This window comes from Bombyx mandarina, chromosome 17 (assembly GCF_030267445.1).
Source record: "Bombyx mandarina strain Sakado chromosome 17, ASM3026744v2".
NCBI lineage: Eukaryota > Metazoa > Arthropoda > Insecta > Lepidoptera > Bombycidae > Bombyx > Bombyx mandarina.
In genome coordinates, this window is record NC_143223.1 from 6685529 (window position 1) to 6704263 (window position 18735).

Below are 18735 nucleotides of genomic sequence, written 5' to 3' on the forward strand. Positions count from 1 at the left end.
AAATCATAATAGTAGCGAGACCGGCAGCTCGATCGTAATAAAATAAAAATGACATATAAAAACTTCAAAGCCATTATTGAATATTTAAGAATGTACGTAGTTTTATTTTCACGGCTCCACATAATCACTAAGAATGAGAAGTAAATCTCTGGTACGATATTTGGTACAAAATCAACCTAACCTGATTTCTAGAGTTTTGATCTCAGTGAACTAAAAGTTAACATACAGGTGTTAACATAACATTATTATTACCTACATGACCGACAAGTGACAACATAACCGAGTAACCTACAAAACTACAAGCCAAGTTGCGAATCACAGGCCATCAATCAACACAAAACATGTCACTTACATCAGGTGTCAGAAGGCCCACTAAATACGGCGCGATGATGCCTGTTATGGCCCCAATACCGTTTACGATCGCCATTATAGTGCCCGCGTAGTTGCAGCTCAGGTCTAGAGCATTTACTTTCATTCCTGGATAGAAGGCGCCCATCAGGCCCATAGAGGCAGTGAACAGAATCACTACCGCTTCTGTATTGCAGCCTGAATATGAAGCGAAAATCATGCATATCCCAGGACCAACGGAAGCTGCAAAAAAATAAAAATTTTATTTGTTGTTCACTAATTACGATAACAACAGCAGCGATAGGCAGTGGATCGTGCCCTTGGCATTATTGAAGTCCATCAGCGACAACAACCACTCGACGTTAAAGAATTACAAATTAAAAAAACACGTGTGACACTCGGGGACTGCCGCGGTAAAGCTATTGCATAGCATTTTTTATCAACTTATGCAAATATAATTAGACAATAATAATTTAATATTAAAACAATAATAAAATAAGACCACGCTATATTTATAAACATCAACAAAAGCAAAACATTAACTGTCCCCTTCATAAGATAGACCGCGCGAGAGCGAGATGAACAGACTTTTCATGATGCGCATGCACTGTGACGTCACGCCGCGTGCTTATTCACAAACACTATACAAGTGCAACGTGTGAATGTGTTGTACGCGAGCTACATGGTAGGCGGAGGTGGGGTGTTAGGTTTTATTTTCGTTACGGAATTTCTTGATTCGGTTGCCGCGCTCGAAGACTACGATAAAAGCTATGCAATAGCTTAGAAATTACTCAATCTGCCCAGTATGTCAGGAACATCACGATCCTGCTCGAATAGAATTTAATAATTAATCCAAGTTAGTTAAATGGACCAATTAAGTCAATCGAGTGGGCAACATTCAATTTGTCTTGGAACTTCCGTCCGTGCTACTAACTATAGGTATTTGTTAAGCTAGGTGTTATTTGAGTGTATCTCTATAAAATCCTCACCGATAGTGGTGAACGTCTTTCTAGCGTTAGTAACAGTCAACCAGTTCCTTTTCACCATTTTGTCACAGATCCAACCGAATACGATAGAACTTATCCACATTACAGCGTAAGGCAAGGCTGCTAATGTACCCGTGCGATGGATGTCGAATTTCAAAACACCTGTCATGTATTTAGGTAGGTCTGTTACCATTGTAAAATATCCATAATCGTGTCCAATCTGTGAATAAAAACGAATGAGTCCATAGATGAGCGATGAGAAATGAGTCAAGAGATAATACTGTTGTTCAAATAATTTTGGTATCTAAATGAGCCATCCTTAATGATTTAGTCAATAACTCTGAAATCATCAGATAAACGTATTTATTTTAATACCCTAGTATCATGCTAGGAATGTTTTATTTTGTGAGTACTCAACTCAACAGATTTACTGAGCGGTTTACCTAAATTTTTATTTGAAGCCAAACATTTAATTCGGTAGTAGTAGTAATAGCTGTAGCTTTTTGAAAAACAGCCACCCTTGCGTGCAATTTCCTGTGGCCATTCTTAGCCAAATTAAACTATAGCAAGGATCCATTTTATTCTGAGCCTACCTGGTGTGATCACAGTAAGATAAGAAGAATAGTAAGATTGCCATATCGAAAAATATTTTGATCACAAAAAAAGTAAAAATCGTAAAATACCTGCGCACAAACTAACGCCCACAGCGGTACGGACATAAAGATCGGTTTCCAGGGAATGGCTGATGGTTGACTGGAATGATGCCTACCGAGAGCCTCTTCTAAATATTTTTTTTCTTTGTCCGAGATAAACGGATGCGATTCTGGATCGTTGTAACATAACAATGCCTGAAAAGAAAAGATGCTTTATAAAATGATTTACCAACTAATCTTCAAGGAGGCATAGATATCTCTATTAACTATCGGTCAGGTACCATTACAATTTCGAAAAACAAAGATGTCTCTATAAAACAATTATTTCAGTGCGACTCACCCATAAAATAAACCACAAGATTCCAATGGCCCCGAAAAGGTAAAACACACATTCCCACTCTCCGGTTTCCTTGATCACCAACCCAGAAAGATATGTGCCGGCAATGTTTCCAATTTGCGAACCACCAAACACGAGAGAGCCCATACGACCTCGTTCAGATACGGGAGCCCATCTGGCTAACATCGCGTTTAAGGCTGGGAAAGTCGTGCCCTAGAAAATAAATATCCATAAAAGTTGTGTTTCGTGATGATTATATAATCGAAGTTTGTTTTTCTATTCCATTAAAACTTACTTCTCCAAGACCTTCCAGTACTCTTAAGATAATTAGTCCAGTAGCACCACCGGCACTGACTGCCCAGGGAGTGAACAAAGTGAACACAGCAGTACTAAGCACACCAAATCCTAGAGAGTATTTTCCGCCGAATCTTTCTGCTAGCATGCCTCCAGGCAGATGAGTAACTATGTACCCGTAATAAAACGAGCTTAGAATTATGCCTTGTGTCTCCTCATCCCAGTCGAAGCCCGTAACTTCCTAAAATATTTTAACATAAATAAATTTGGTATACTTGGCTGCGTCAGCGTCATCAAACTGTTCGGCGTTTCGCGTTTGCAAAAATACCAATAACTCTAGAAACGAAAACATTATTTAAAAAATCCCGTAATTTTAATTAAATTAAATTTTTTGTTCGATTTCTTTAATTAATAAATTATTTAACATCTTTAAAATGCACTGTATTTTATATGTGGTACGGAATATTTTAAGCCTGCATGGACTGTTACTACATTCCTCTCTATTTCTGATAACCGTTCTACAATACAATTGAGACTAGGATTTTGTTTTTTGTGGGTACCGATAACCACTTTTCAACATGGATTCTCGTATCCCACTTCGACAAAGCGGCACGACACGAGAACCCTCTCATCGTGGCTGCCGGTAAGCGATTAAGGTTAAGGTTACGCTGAAATAGCCTCTCAAGGCCATCAGCTTAGGTAGGAAAAAAAATGGACCGTGAGTTTGTCCACCCCTCTAGAAGAAAATTAAAATTCGGCTTACTTAAACGAAGTGCTAATTGTAAGGTAACTTACCGCGGCTTCAGAAGCCATGTCATGAGCTTCACCCGGGCAGGACCCTTCTTCGTATTCTCTGGACTCTGCGTGCCTCCTCACCATTTGCGTTATGGCGATGTTCAGACACACTCGCATCGTGTACGCGTTGGCTACCGCCAGGAAACCCATTATTGCCATCACCCATCTTTGTGGTATGAAGAATACTGGAATAGAATAACCGATAAGATAACTGATTCGGTCATTAAAGAAAAAAGAAGCTTGAAAAAATATATAAGTCTTCTTTGGAATTAACTTCTCTCCACAGCTTTTTCTTAAGGCTACGGCGTATTTCATTAAATCAGGTACAGGAGGATATTTAAGAGTTTGACTATGACGTCAAGGGCATTGACTTTTTTTATGCAATAAAAACCTTAAGAGATTCATCTTGAAGATTTTTAAATAGGTGTTTTAAAAATCTTCAATATCCAATGTATAACATTAAAAACATAACCTAGTAGATACTAAACATAAAAAAGAAACATTGTATAATAGAACTAAGGGTCTAACCAATTTGCATCGAGCAATTTCCTTAGTTATTATCATAAGTAACAACGTGTCAATGACCTTGACTTTGTTGTACAATACTGCGTGAAGAATGCAATTGAGTCATCGTGAAAGAGTTCGTCGTTGCGATTTTGAAACTGCCATTGTTATCCTAAGGTGTTATCGCTGAACGAGGAAATGCTTTGACTAATTATTGTTGATGCAGACAATCTTAATTACTGAAAGTACCACCGAGTTTTTTTCCAGCACGTATTTCCGCAGTAGTTAATATTTCAAACCATTGCGGGATTATTATAGTCATCATCAATCATGGGAGGCCAACGCGAATCTAGTCCTGAAACTGGTTCTAATTTTATAGCCATGCAATAGCAATAAAAGAACACCGCTGCATAATAAAAGGAAACTAGTAATTTGAGTTTTTAGCTACTGGAGCACGCTCATGTTGTTATCACAGTCTTATTTCTGCCGGAACGGAAACAATTTTTCGCTTTTGAAGGATTTTGTATTTGCTAGTCGAAATCACATAACCGATCTCATTCTAGTATTATGTTGTAGTAGCTATTTCATTATATCAACTGATAAAACGGAATTCTTCTAGTATCGTCCTGGTGGTAGGACCTCTTGTGAGTCCGCGCGGGTGGGTACCACCACCCTGTCTATTTCTGCCGTGAAGCGGTAATGCGTTTCGGTTTGAAGGGTGGAGCAGCCGTTGTAATTATACTTGAGACCTTAGAACTTATATCTAAAGGTGGGTGGCGCATTTACGTTGTGGATGTCTATGGGCTCCAGTAACTACTTAACACTAGGGGGGCTGTGAGCTCGTCCACCCATCTAAGCAATAAACAAAAAGTGATTAACGTTTGTATGAAATTTACGAAAATTAATACTAGTTACGGCAAAAAATCTCTTAAACTCTCTTTTTTATAAGTAAACAGGCGGTGAATTGTTAAAAATGCGCCCGATGTCTTTTCAGCAACCGATTGTAAAATGATTTAAAGCGTTCAAGGCTGAACAGATTTCGCAAACTTTTCAAAAGCATTTTTTTGTAATTTATATTTGTTTTTTTTTCCTACCTAATTTGGTAGCCCTGAGAGGGTATTCCAGCGTAACCTTAACTAGTAGGTAAGCTCACGGGGCTCAAACCTGACGACGTTGCTAACACGAACCCTAGCAAGAGCCGTGCTACGCAGAAACTACCACCGGATCAGAAACGCGACGCACTGAGAAGATCCGGCGAGAAACTCAGTGGGCTGTGTCTGAGGGTTAATTTACTCGTCGAGCCCTTCGTCGCAAGCGACGGGTACGACGAGAACGGTGACCGCTGCTTGAAGAACCTAAAAGCACCGTTAATGGATCGGGAGGATCCGAAATGACGTTTTTTGCTTTCCATTCTTTCCGCAGGATCGGGAATGTAGTTGCCGGCGGCCACGATATGAGGGTTCTCGTGTCGTGCCGCTTTATCGAAGTGTAATTTATATGGGTCGCGAACAAGTACATAAAGACTCCTGGGCTTTGTCTATGGGTATAATTCAAAAAAATTAGTCTAATTGTTAGTCAGGGCACTTTGACTTGAATCAAATTTTAATGAATATTCTTATAAGGAAATTTCACGTCCCCTTGAAAAATCCACGCTGTGTACAATCATACGTAAATCTAATAACCTTTGATAATGGTTTCTCAATGAAGCCAAAGTCGTACCCCACGAAATAAATTCAATCAAAACATCCAATGATTGTGATTTCCTTGAAAACTATAAAGGAATTACCTTCAACGGGCAGCCAAAACTGAATTTTGCTGATTATTTAGTGTTTCTTTGTACGTATATTCACAATGGGTTCTTTTTGTACAAAATACAAAGAAATCAGATATATATGTACATATAAACGAGTACAGGACCTCGGATTTACTGACCGTTAAGGCCTAACAAACTATCTAATTATAGATATCACAATAATATATCTAGGAGATAATTACAAACTTCCTTCATTATAATTCAGTAAGTATCGTTTATAAATGACGAACTATTTTGCTTTCGTATTTTATAAAGTATAGATATTCCAAGTCAAAGAATACATTTTGTTGTTTATTTTTTATGTGCTAAAATGCGCCGTTAATCTGTTTGAATTGAAACTAAACAGTTGTTACGGGTTGATTTAGGCACTTCAAAGAAGATCTGTGTCATGATGCTACCGAGATGTTTCAAAAAGGTATTTAAAAAAAACTGATACAAGTAGCATCATTTAAATTTCAAATTAGCTCTAATGGCCCAGACAGTGCTGAGAGTTCTTATTTTGGAGTATAATTCAAAATATACAACAAATTTCTAGAACAAAGTGATACTTGGCACATTTTATTTTATGTGAGAAGCTGAAGAACTTTTACTCATACACATTTGTACATTGTATTCATATTTAATTTATACTTTACCCGGCACTAGCGACGATCGTGTGACAATTAAAAACCGAACATTATTTCCGTACACAATGCATTTTTTTTTGCAACAAAACACTGATGTGTCAACGTAATTACACACACTACGTTTCATTCTCACACACAATACATATACAAGGTATTTTGCATATCAAATCAAGCATTTGTATGGATAATAATTTGTGGTGATTTTTTTGTCATCCACATTGCTGTGCGGCGACCGTAACGGAAGTTGGGAGTGTTGAAGATACCTATTGTCGATTAATCCGGTCTGGTTCAGATTCAAGTGACGTCATTTTTATTATAACTTAAATCTGTCAGGCTTACAGAATGTTAATCGTTTTACTACATTTCGGGAGCATTAAATTTGATACTCTGAAGTTGAAAGAAGTCGAGAAAGTGATTCGTATTTTGAACATTTATTTGAGATGTTACGCAGATACTTTCTGTATTTTAATGAACAGCTAATGAGCTAAGTGCCTCCAGCTGTGTTAAACTTAGTGTTTCTATTGACACACTAATTACAAGCACTGAGCGCTTTGCTCGCAACTGTTTTGAATAATCAAAGACTTATTTACTTTCCATTGCTCAGTGAAATATCTAAGCCTTTTAAAATTTAACTAAAATAATTATATAACAATGCTGCATATTGTAAACAATTGAAATGAATCACATTTACGGCTTTCCGAAAGCGGTTTTATTATTTCCGTTCTTTCATCGCTAATAGAATACATATACGATATGAATGCGAGTGACCCGTTAAATTTCCCGTTCAAACATATCAAACTGAAATGCATGTAGTATAGGCCGAATAAATTGAATCCACCATAAAAATGTTTATGATAATAAATGCAAGACGCCAGTCCCGCGCAACAACGTAGGTTACCTAATTTGGCATTGGAATCGAGAAACTCGTTAGAACTGACAGTTTTTGTGGCTGTTGGCGAAAAGATTTCTATTGGACTGGTCGATTGGTTGTGCATTCCAGTGTCGTACGATCCTCGCCGTCCAATGACTGAACCAGTTCTCGGTGTCAACGCCAGACAAGCTGGCGGTAATTTCGCATCGGTGCCGCGTTGCTCAAGGTATAATCAATGTGCCGTTCCCAGAAAACTCGTAAGAACTGCAATCGCGTTTGTAATTGAAAGGATGCAATGTACTGTTTCGATTTATTCTCAGGCATTCTCTACCAAAAACAGATTAAGTACTACATAAACTTTTTTTTCACAACAAATATCTTGTAAATGTGTGAAAAAAAACCCATTACGTTGTAAAAATTCACTGTGATAAACCTAATTAAAGTATTCGTTCTATTACCTATATATTTATGTTAATATGAAAGAAGCTGACAGGAATCGCTATTTTAAAATAAAAAGACTATTAGAAGTTCCGTATAACAGTTCCTTCAAAAGGCTTCGTGATTAGCTCGTACCTCTCCAACTTATATTACTCGCAATTTCCCGTATTCGTTACAAAGTTTCAAGTAATCTATCTGATCCCACCGATAACCGAGCCCTTTCACTATGATCGCTAACAATCTATAAACGACTATACCTATTTTATAGAAAAGTACAGGAATCGCAAGAGTTGTCGCAAGCTCAGTTTCAACATTTAATTGCCAATTATAAATTATTGGACGGCCGCTGCTTATCAGACTCAGCTAAGTTGCACGTCAATCGTGTTTAACTATGGCATTAAGCTGTAATTATCCTTGGTAAAGGATGATGTCAAGTTACTATTATATTTTACATTTTTATAGCTTACTTACAATTTGGAAACAGTTCAACCAAGTCTCAGTGAATCAACAGTTTCTATTTTAAAATCAAAGTAATGTGCCAGTATCTAATAATTATCATTTAGCCATTTTTATTTGAAAAACACCTTAGTATCTCTTCTAATCTATCTCTCTCTCTAACGAACTAAAGATTTAAACTACACTAAAAACACGAACGCTAACTAACTAAAAATACACTTTAATAGCAAACCGAACTAAATTTTATAGTTATTTTTTTCCTGGTAATTCATTCAGTTTATTTATTATTACGTCTAAATAATGAAATTATTATATTTTCATCGAACTCTGATATACGTGCATAATTTCAAGACAACTGGACTTCTTTAAGTTGCTATAAACTAGATTGAAATATTGTGTTACTCAGATAGATGGATCAAATGAACTAGAATGTATTCAAAATACACATGTTTTACAATAATGATTCGTTCTTCTTCGATTTGTTAAACTATTTATAAAATGTCGTTCAATTCATCCAACCTTAAGATGTTCAAGTGCAGATCCACAACATTTACTTAAAATATTTTAACTATGCTACTTCGTATTTCCTAAGTGTGATTTACGTTGATATTGTTCGAAATACGCCGATGAATTAAAGTTCAAAGCGTGAATAATTTTGGATTTCACAGTTTCAATTGAATGATGAAAACCGATTGGTTTTTGGCGAATTAATTATTTGGAACATTAACACGCTAAAATAGAAAACTTATTGAATGCCTGAGCGAAGTTGAATTGCACTCAAATTCCGCAAGTAGTTTTTTTTTCTTCTATAAAATGTATACGTATTTAGTACGTACGCCTCTTATACATACCCAAAAAAATGAGGTACGTACCTAAAAATTTTTCACGAAAGACTGCCAAGATGAAAGAAAAACATGGTCTGATAAAAACTAAACCTGCAAAATATTTGAATGCGTACTAGCAGTATATAGCAGCAGATATAGCACACTAGCAGGATGAATAAGTCGCTGACATTTACCACAATTTTGCCCATCCCTGCTCAGTCTCACGATTTAAATAAGTTAAACCGTGGGATATCCGTTACACAAAAGATTCAATAGAGACTTCTAACTCACTTTTTAAAGTTCACTTAACGTTGAGCCGGGCGTGAGTTTACCAAACCACCTTGTGCATGAAAAAAATATGAAACGTAGAGTACTCCTGGGACGGCGGAATCTAGCATAGCTTACTCAATTTACGGCCGTGGACAATACTGAAGCAATATGTATTCATTCAATTTACCATAAACAATTTTATTTATGTCGATACCTATGTACCTTCCATTGTGTTACAACACAATTTAAGTTTAAGAACAACGTGTTTCATCCGCTTGTGCATGTTTTCATATTAATTTATCATTTACTAGCGACCCGCCCTCGCTTCGCTTCGGAAACATTAAAACACACATGAAACAAAAAAAAAAAATTAAAGAAAATTTAAAAAAAGTAGCCTATGTTCATCAGGGACAATGTCGGCTTCTAATGGAAAAATAATTTTTCAAATCGGTCCAGTAGTCTCGGAGCCTATTCGAAACAAACAAACAAACAAATCTTTCCTCTTTATAATATTAGTATAGACGAGCGTCTTCACTGCAATTTAATAGGCAAGGACACATTAAAATCTATCTATATACCTATATATATAAAAATGAATTGCTGTTCGTTAGTCTCGCTAAAACTCGAGAACGGCGGGACCGTTTTGGCCAATTTTGGTCTTGAATTATTTGTGGAAGTCCAGAGAAGGTTTAAACCTTTTAAAAGGTAGATAAATATGAAAATGGTCGGAATTAAAAAAAATAACAACAATTTTATTTTTCCTTTGATGTGTCCCCCGTCGGACGGATTCCTTCTGTTTGTTTTAAGTTTATTTTATACAAAAGTTGAGGTCTTTTATTTATCGATTGAGGCACTACAAAGTCTGCCGGGTCAGCTAGTATACATATATATATATTTTTGGTGAACAGAAATTGTCGAGCAGAGTCGAATCCGGCTTATGAATACTAATTGAGAGCGACTTATGTTCAGCCGTTGACTAATGTAGACTGAGCTGAGCTTCAAATACATATGGAAGAAATAGAAACGGTGCTAGCTAGGATTATTTGTACGTAAGGCCCGAAAACATAGCCAACAAAAAAATTAAGTACAAAATTGTTTACTAGTAAGACGTCACGTTTCACTAACGCGATGTAGTTTTTGAAATATTTATTTTAAATCTACACACGCGTTGCCTATCGTAACTTGATACTACTTAATTTTAGGTCTTCCTTTCCCAACATTAGTTCAAAAAAATCATTCCAACCATCCGATTAAGCTGAAACATGCATAAGACAAGTGTAAACGTTAAAAGCTACTAATATTCACCTTTACAAACGAATAAGACGCGACAGAAAATTTTCCATAATTTTACTCCTGGCCTTTTTGGTGTTATAAAACCTGATTAAGTTTTGTTACAATAAACGAGCAAACGAGTCAATTTAAATAATCTTGCCAAAACCGGATTCCGGAAACCGGAATGCAGCCGAAATCACTATGAAAACAAAAAAAAACTGGGCAAGTATGTATGTACTTTAGATTACACAAAAAAAGGGTTCCGTACACGGACGCGTGAATGAACATCATTAAAATTTGATTCTACGTCGGTCTTTCATTTGATTTCATACAGAAGAGGGTAGTACGGATTAGCGATCGTCATGATAATCGCCTTATCGTTGCCGCCGCTGACTACTCCCCGAATCCTGATCACGCAGGAGCCAGTCACCGTCGACGCCCTAGACACGTCCTTACGGATCCATCAGATCCAATAACCTTTGCATTAGACGCCTTCAGCTCTAACACTAGGAGCAGGCTTAGGGACCTCGGTAACCGTACTCGTCGAACTCGACAAAGAGTTCGCCGTGCAACCTAACCCATGAATCAGCTCGCTGAGTTTCTCGCCGAATCTTCTCAGCGGGTCGCAATTCCGATCCGGTAGTAGATTCATTCGCAAAGCAATTGCTCTTGAGTTGTTAGGTCTCCGGAGGCGCTCGGGCAGTTGTTAGCAAATCCCGCCCCTCTTGGCTGAGCCTTTGCTCGCCCACCTGTCCTGGTGAAACTGGAAAGGCCTTCGGGCCACCAGTAAACTATCAATCATAAAAAAAAAGGATTAGCGATACCGATTTTGTGGGACGTATGGGGCCTTGTGTTCTGGAGACCGTTTGTTTGATTATGTTTAGTACCGTAGATTCCGTGGGATGTACTATGAGGCATTATGTGACAATGCTTCGGACGGAGTAAGGCTGGTAACCGGTAAATCTTTAAAGACAAATTTTTCCAGCTAACATTAGACTAGTGTCTTGTGGAAGAAGAAACTACGAAGGAGATGTTACAGGGAAATCCATTCAAACGAAGTAACTAAGTAACAGTACGCAACAACTTGGTTATGCTCCTGACACTGCCGATGTCCATAAGCGCTGTAAACTACATCATTGTCGTCGGAGATTTTAATTTTAATGCTTTGACGTTAATGCTTATCGAAAAATTTCAGTTCAGCTATATGTCCAGGTGGTCATCACTGGCTTATCTTTTAAATTTCGATATATTTAATAAACTATACTGTGAGCGGTTGATAAACGAATAGGACAAAATTCTCATGATTTTGTTTTTGCCATTTCATCGCGGAACTCTAAAAAGTTTTTTTTTTTCTGCTATAAAACAAACTGTCCAAGCTGTTCCTTTTGAACTTTCATTGATAGTCACGGTCAAATCTTGAGCGTGAGTAGTACTTACATATTTCTAAATAGTTCTTCCATTAAAACAAGTATGTAAGTGGACCATATTAACTGAGGGTGTGAATCAAAATTATAGGCGATTCGGAAGACGCTAAAGGCGGCTACGAAATAGTATATTGCTATAGTTACGTAATACTTTGCACAGCTCACGTGTTCGTATATCGTTTCGCAGTAAACGTGATATCAATTAATGTCATTCTTTACAATTATTATAACGCGCACAGATGGAATACAGAGCATATGTCAAACATCAAAATGCATGTTTAGAACGCGATCAAATCGTTCGAATATCGAAGCACATTTTATTTTAATGTTTACAGCATTGATAATTTTTTTAAATCATGTTTACAACGCGTTAATAGCGTATCGAGAAATATTTCTTTATTATGGTCAGGAAACTAGAATTATATTAGATAGCACGCACGGTTTACCACCATCCTGACTATTTCTACTGCAATGCGTTAATGATATCCGGTTTGAATAGTTAAACATGTGCTTTAGAAAACGTTAATGCGGCGTTTCGTAATACTAAAGGGAAGATCTTCCTTCCATCCAGCGGTTGTCATGGAGCGATACTCCGTTTTGTGTGAAATGTTTGTATTTTAACAAGATTTTCGATATTATTAAATTAACATCATACAGGTTTTCCCTAGATTGATTTATTGCCGACAGATATCACTACAGCTGTTACTTCAGCCTAATGTAATAAACAATAATAATAAGCATTGCATTTCACAACAGAGCACGTCGCGTCGGCCCATTGACGGAAAATTGTGGAAATGTTTTGTATTACCTACGTTGTTTATTATGAATGTGACGCTTTGCAGAAACACCTGTTAACTGTTAATTTAAATAATCGTACCTAATACAAAGCGATGTAACAATGAGAAGCAGATTATATTAACAGAATACTTTATAAAAAAAAAAGCCCGCAATGGCGGCCGAGCCGAAGCGGCATCAGCATAGTGGAACCCGTTGCTTGTCACATAGGAGGCATGCGTGCTTTGGCCACGAACGCTCTTTTAAATGCGAGCCACGCCATTTTGTCTGCTCATACTAAACAAGTAGAATGCTGTTTGTTATGAGGACAAATTGTACGTAAAATGTAGTAGGTATCCGGATAAGTATTATATGTTTTTTAATTTATCTTTGTAAGATCAGTGACGGAAGATTTCCAGTCGGGTATTGACTACAACGAATATTGACGGTTAATGTCGCGAAGTTCCCGGACCTAGGAAGGAACAATAACCTAGGGGAATACACTAGTTTCACTTTTTTAAACGGGGAACTTTTTCATGCTATTTTCAAATTTTTGGCATTGCCTATCAATAATTGTCTATTATCAGGCTATTAATATTGCCTGATTCCAAAACGCAGTTGTGTAAAGACCAAGAAATGTTCTTTTTTTTTATTTATTGTTTAGCTGTGTGGACGAGCTCACAGCCCACCTGATGTTAAGTGGTTACTGGAGCCCATAGACATCTACAACGTAAATGCGCCACACACCTTGAGATATTGTTCTAAGGTCTCAGTATAGTCACAACGGCTGCCCCACCCTTCAAACCGAAACGCATTACTGCTTCACGACAGAAATAGGCGGTGCGGTGGTACCTACCCGTGCGGACTCACAAGAGGTCCTACCACCAGTAATTACGCAAATTATAATTTTGCTGAACAAAACTAAACGCCATTCTTTTCAGTCAAAGTTTCCGGTTATACCAAAAAAAATATTTATCATTATCTGTGCACACGACGTTTACCATAGACAACCCATAGACATTAGTAAATGAATCTTGTTATACACGTATATACTGGCTGTTCCACCGTTTGAACAGCAACGCATAACTGCTTCGCCATATACATGAACGGGATAGTGATGTCCACCCTAAGCCTTACCAAAATAAACCATAATATCAGCATAATTGCACTTTATAAATTTGTGGGTTTGATTTTAACACAATGTTATGTAGTAATTTTGGAACGAAGTTCCTTATGGGACGATGCGGAGGGGTACCCTAACCGGGAAAAAACGTCCGTAACGTAAGATTTTTATTAGTAATGCACATAGTGTACGACTTAACTTTGTAATAACGTACAAAAAATAACAATTTTTTTATCATTCATTGACCACGATCTCAGAACGTTCGTTTGCGCAATACACTAACTCGTATGCAAACAACCGTGACTGAAGTGTACCACAATAAGTTCGCACGTTGCCGAATGACCGTGGGTTGTTGCGAAACCTCCAAGAAAGAAAATAAAACTGTTTTCTTTATACCTCGAATAGAACTTAAAATGAATATTTTTATAATAAGGAACTTCGTTCCTATCCGGTGTCCCACGACACCACACATCTTTTTTTTTGCATTTTTTTATTGTTATTATATCATTTTGGAAGTTTGGAATCCATTACAGTTTTCGTGTTTACGGGCGAAAAACAAAATTTAATGAGAAAAACAGTATTGACAATGGCATTTCTTTAATCGTTATGGAAGTATTTTGATGAGCACGTGTTAAGTATATAATATTTTCTTAGGACACGTGGTAGCTCCGTGTGACGTTTGTAAACCGGCATAGTACTATCGCTTAATATGAACTTACGGGGTATCTTATCCGTCCGAGGACGACATTAAAAATCATAATATAGATAAATAAATTTACTGTTGAAACCAGAAACGCTAACTATTTACATCCAATATTGCCTGTATGAAAATCGCCGATTTCAGAGATATTTCAACGAATTACTTGAGACCTTAGAACTTGTATCTCAAGGTGGGTGGCGCATTTACGTTGTGGATGTCTATGGGCTCCAGTAACCACTTAACACCAGGTGGGCTGTGAGCTTGTCCAACCATCTAAGCAATAAAAAAAAAAAAAAAAAAAAGAATTACTATTTAAGTAAACTTAACACCTTCAGTGCGGAATAGGCCCATATCGACCCACCCCGGTACTTTCAGCTGGGGCGAACGAAGAAAACTATATCCTTCTCGCCGGTGCCAACCGATTATTTCATATGATCTGACACCGATAACTATATACTATAAATTTTATACAATATGTTTTCGCAAAATTATAGCATTTTACCACCTACCACGCACTGGTGGAAATATCATTGGGGGCGCATTTCGACCCGCCGCCGCACCAGACGACGTTGTATCACCAGGTATATGATTTTACTTGCCACAGCCAAGGTTTAAAATTCATACACTTGTAGAATCTTAAGTAGACCACAGTTTCCAAAAGAGATCCCATACCCATGTGAAGAATCAGCGCTAAATGCTGTACTAACTTATATTTTTTCTATTCCTTTACTATTACTACTACTATTACTTCTTTGATTGAGACAAACTTGTAAGTATACGTATGTAAGTATTATATAAGTAATGAACTTCAATTAGTTTTTGTTTTGGTACTTAATTATTAATTAAACTCATGTTGTCTCTACGTGCTCATTTTAATTAACTATCCTAAGTTTTTCAACATTTACAACTTCAATAAAAAATAGCTTATTTTTTTTTAAATGAACATGAAATTAAAAGCGTGGATCAAAGGGAAAAAAATCAGCCGGAAACCGCAGCAGAGATAAAAATACAGTAGCAATATAGTATTTTTTTTCTCTAAAATATCCACTATCTATTTTAATAAATCATGATAAGGGCGCTCGTTTTGTATCGCAAACGGCAATTATCATTCGTTGCGCATTCATAAATGATCACGTTCTACATTATAGGAAATGATTTGGTCGAATTAAAGGTGTCGGCACCAGTCAAATTATTTCAACAGGAAGTGTTCGTAAATCAAATTATAATCCTTAAATTGTTTTATTACAATTTTCTTAAACAAAAAACTTTCTGTTGCCCAAAGATTTTGGTTATGATGCGATATAATGGCATGCTGTTGCAATAATGCATATTACGGCACAAAAAAGAATAAAATAATGATTTGATCCATTTCAAAAACATACTTAATTTTAGTATAATTATTAAAAAAATGATGTATGACTGAGTAACAAATATTACTCAGTCATACATCAATAATCCATAACATTTCATTCTAGGTATTCCCAGGACATTGAGTAACATATTTTTATTATTTAAGAGTCTTCACCATGAATACTACAATTTGACCGTATAATCAATTAACTTTTTCTTTTCGAAATTCTTTATAATTTATTTCTATTTCAACTTTATTATGTTTTTCAATTATTAATAAAAAACCTATCTCTAGACGGTTTTAACTAAAATGTGAATAGGTCACAATGATCGGCGGGAATTTAAATTAAATAATTATTATTTTTTTACTTACAGATATTATTGTAACGAGGCGTGCTATTTATAAACAGTAGTAAATGATAAAGTTTTTTGCTCTGTAAATAGATACAATTAATTTTTTTATAGTCAGCTCGTGAATGTCAATAATGATATTATAAAATGTTTTTTATACAGGTATACAGGTTTGTATTAATAAAATAGAATAATTCATAAAGCAATACAAAATTAGAAATGTGATAGTCGAAGATTACAATACAAATAGTAAAAACGGCTTGCAGAATATTTTTTGACAGTACATCCTATCATCCAATAGATTGTAGCTGATATAAGTTATTCTTGGTTTCATTAAAACAAATTAAGGCTTGCTGTAAAAATGTCAGTTAATTATATATTACTCAAAATTTTAGCGTTTATATTGTATTTTAATTTATTGATTAACAACATTGATTACAATAAAAGTCACGAAATCATGCCTAATGCTCGTCAGATCACAACACGTTTTCAATATTTGTAAATAGAGTTGTCTAAACAAAAAGTAGACAATAGAATAAGTTCTACGATCATTTATTTAAATAATTAGGTTCATATTTAACAATGATATTTCTGTACTGAATATTTATGAACCGAAATTATATAATTCAGGTTAAGGGCGTGATTGAATTCACGAAACATGCTGTTTCAAGTCATTCAAATTATCTGCAGTGGTGCTTAGTAAAACTAATGTCTACTTATTTAATATACATATTGAGTAACCGTAATTAGATCCTTACTTTAAATTTTTATTTAAAAATACGGTTTTCCATGTGATTTGGCTGTCGGAGAATGCAAAGAAAAAAAGTTTGATTACTGCGCGCGATATATGCAGTAACATTGTTACTTTAGGAAGTGATCTACTGACACAGATCAAATGTTTTAGTTCATCGTTTCAAGCCTGCAACTTTCGTAATTTGGCCTTCCTTATCGCTAATAGTCTCTTCCTGAATTAGTTTATCAATATAGTAGTCAAATGTTCAACTTAGATTGGTATTTGATTTACTTTTTTTGAGTTCGTAGCTACACTCAAATTAAGACTAAAGTAAAATAATTGTAGTTACAAAATTAAACGTGTCATTTGGTTTTTAGATAAATGACCACTTTAAGATATAATTGAAACTGCTTTTCCGGTTTAATCTCGCGTTTATTATTTAATTTTAAGATAATAAAATAATTCAGTAACAATTAAATTAACTCGCACTTAATAAAGTTTTTTTTTTAAATTACAGCGGAGTTCTAATTTTAGTTAGTAATTATGTATATAATATAAACACATGAGAACTTCAAATTTCATTTTGGACCCGGTTTTGTTTTTATAGCCACTTTACTGTCATTCTATTATTAAAAGCGGCGTTTATAACCTCTACCATTAAAACCAGCGAATACAATAAAATTATGTAAAACTCACGCTTAGACAATATTAACCGCCACCCGCTCAACATTTTGTTTGTTTCACTAATCCACAATAACCACTATGAACCATAGGTATGTGTAAGTCACAGAGTTTGTACGCGTGTTTTTGTGAAGGCTTTAGCGCGGGAGTTTGCGTACTGCGAGACACGCGGTACGGCTTGCAATAAGGCGCCCGCGGACTTGTTGCCCGTCTATATAGTGTCCACCGGCGAAATCTAGCTTGGACTACCTGTTTCGTTCGATGTCCTGGTGCAGGGTATGGGGCTAAGCAAAGGAAATTTATTTTAGGATTTCTTTGGTACATATCTAGAGCTGTAATACACTAAATTTTACCGTGTTTCTTTTTGTGCTTTTATACCTATGTAATTGTTTCTTTTATTATTATTGATAATTCTGTCTGTATTCTTTAATATTTTCTTAGACTTTCTGGTGTATTTTTAAGGGATTACAAATAGTGTTCAGTAACGGATTAGTAGTTAGGACTCAAGTGTCCCTCCTCCTCCTCGCGTCGTTTCGACACTGCTGATGGTCGCGACCATTATATGTCGACAGGATTTTGCTCCTTGTAATGTCTCGCCAGCGCCTCCGATCATTGGCCGCATGAAGGGCGTCGTGGAATGGGATCTTTTTTTTTTTATTGCTTAGATGGGTGGACGAGCGCACCGCCCACCTGGTGTTAAGTGGTTACTGGAGCCCATAGACATCTACAACGTAAATGCGCCACCCACCTCGAGATACAAGTTCTAAGGTCTCAAGTATAGTTACAACGGCTACCCCACCCTTCGAACCGAAACGCATTGCTGCTTCACGGCGGAAATAGGCGGGGTGGTGGTACCTATCCGTGCGGACTCCCAAGAGGTCCTACCACCAGTGAAAATCTCTAGTGTAGTGCGGTGATCAAGTGTCTCTACTCATAATTAAATATAACTAAAGATTACTAACGCCTAGTATTCATTTGAATAATTAAATAACGTGTTTAGCTCTTTGTTATTTTACCTGTCTACTTACATGATTTTATTGCTTATACCTTTTTTATGTATTCCATATGTACCTCTCGGATTTTTTAGTTTAGTTTTCGCCAATTTTCCTTTG

The 18735-nt window shown here is 36.2% G+C and overlaps 1 protein-coding gene across 2 annotated transcripts in view; it reads right to left on the bottom strand.

Annotated features, from left to right (window-relative positions):
* LOC114253387 (dietary and metabolic glutamate transporter) overlaps positions 1–18735 on the bottom strand; it is a 47124-nt gene that overhangs the window by 2161 nt on the left and 26228 nt on the right. Inside the window, exons 1-7 of one of the 2 annotated variants that reach the window (XM_028188252.2) lie at positions 17639–17811; positions 3414–3598; positions 2620–2859; positions 2328–2537; positions 2018–2182; positions 1338–1554; positions 353–591 (exon numbers count right to left, since the gene is read on the bottom strand). In XM_028188252.2, coding sequence (XP_028044053.1) covers positions 353–591; positions 1338–1554; positions 2018–2182; positions 2328–2537; positions 2620–2859; positions 3414–3598; positions 17639–17672 — 1290 coding nt within the window. In that variant the 5' untranslated portion in view covers positions 17673–17811. Of the gene's footprint in view, positions 1–352; positions 592–1337; positions 1555–2017; positions 2183–2327; positions 2538–2619; positions 2860–3413; positions 3599–17638; positions 17812–18735 lie in introns of those variants that run through there. The other variant, XM_089734206.1, reaches the window with a different exon arrangement.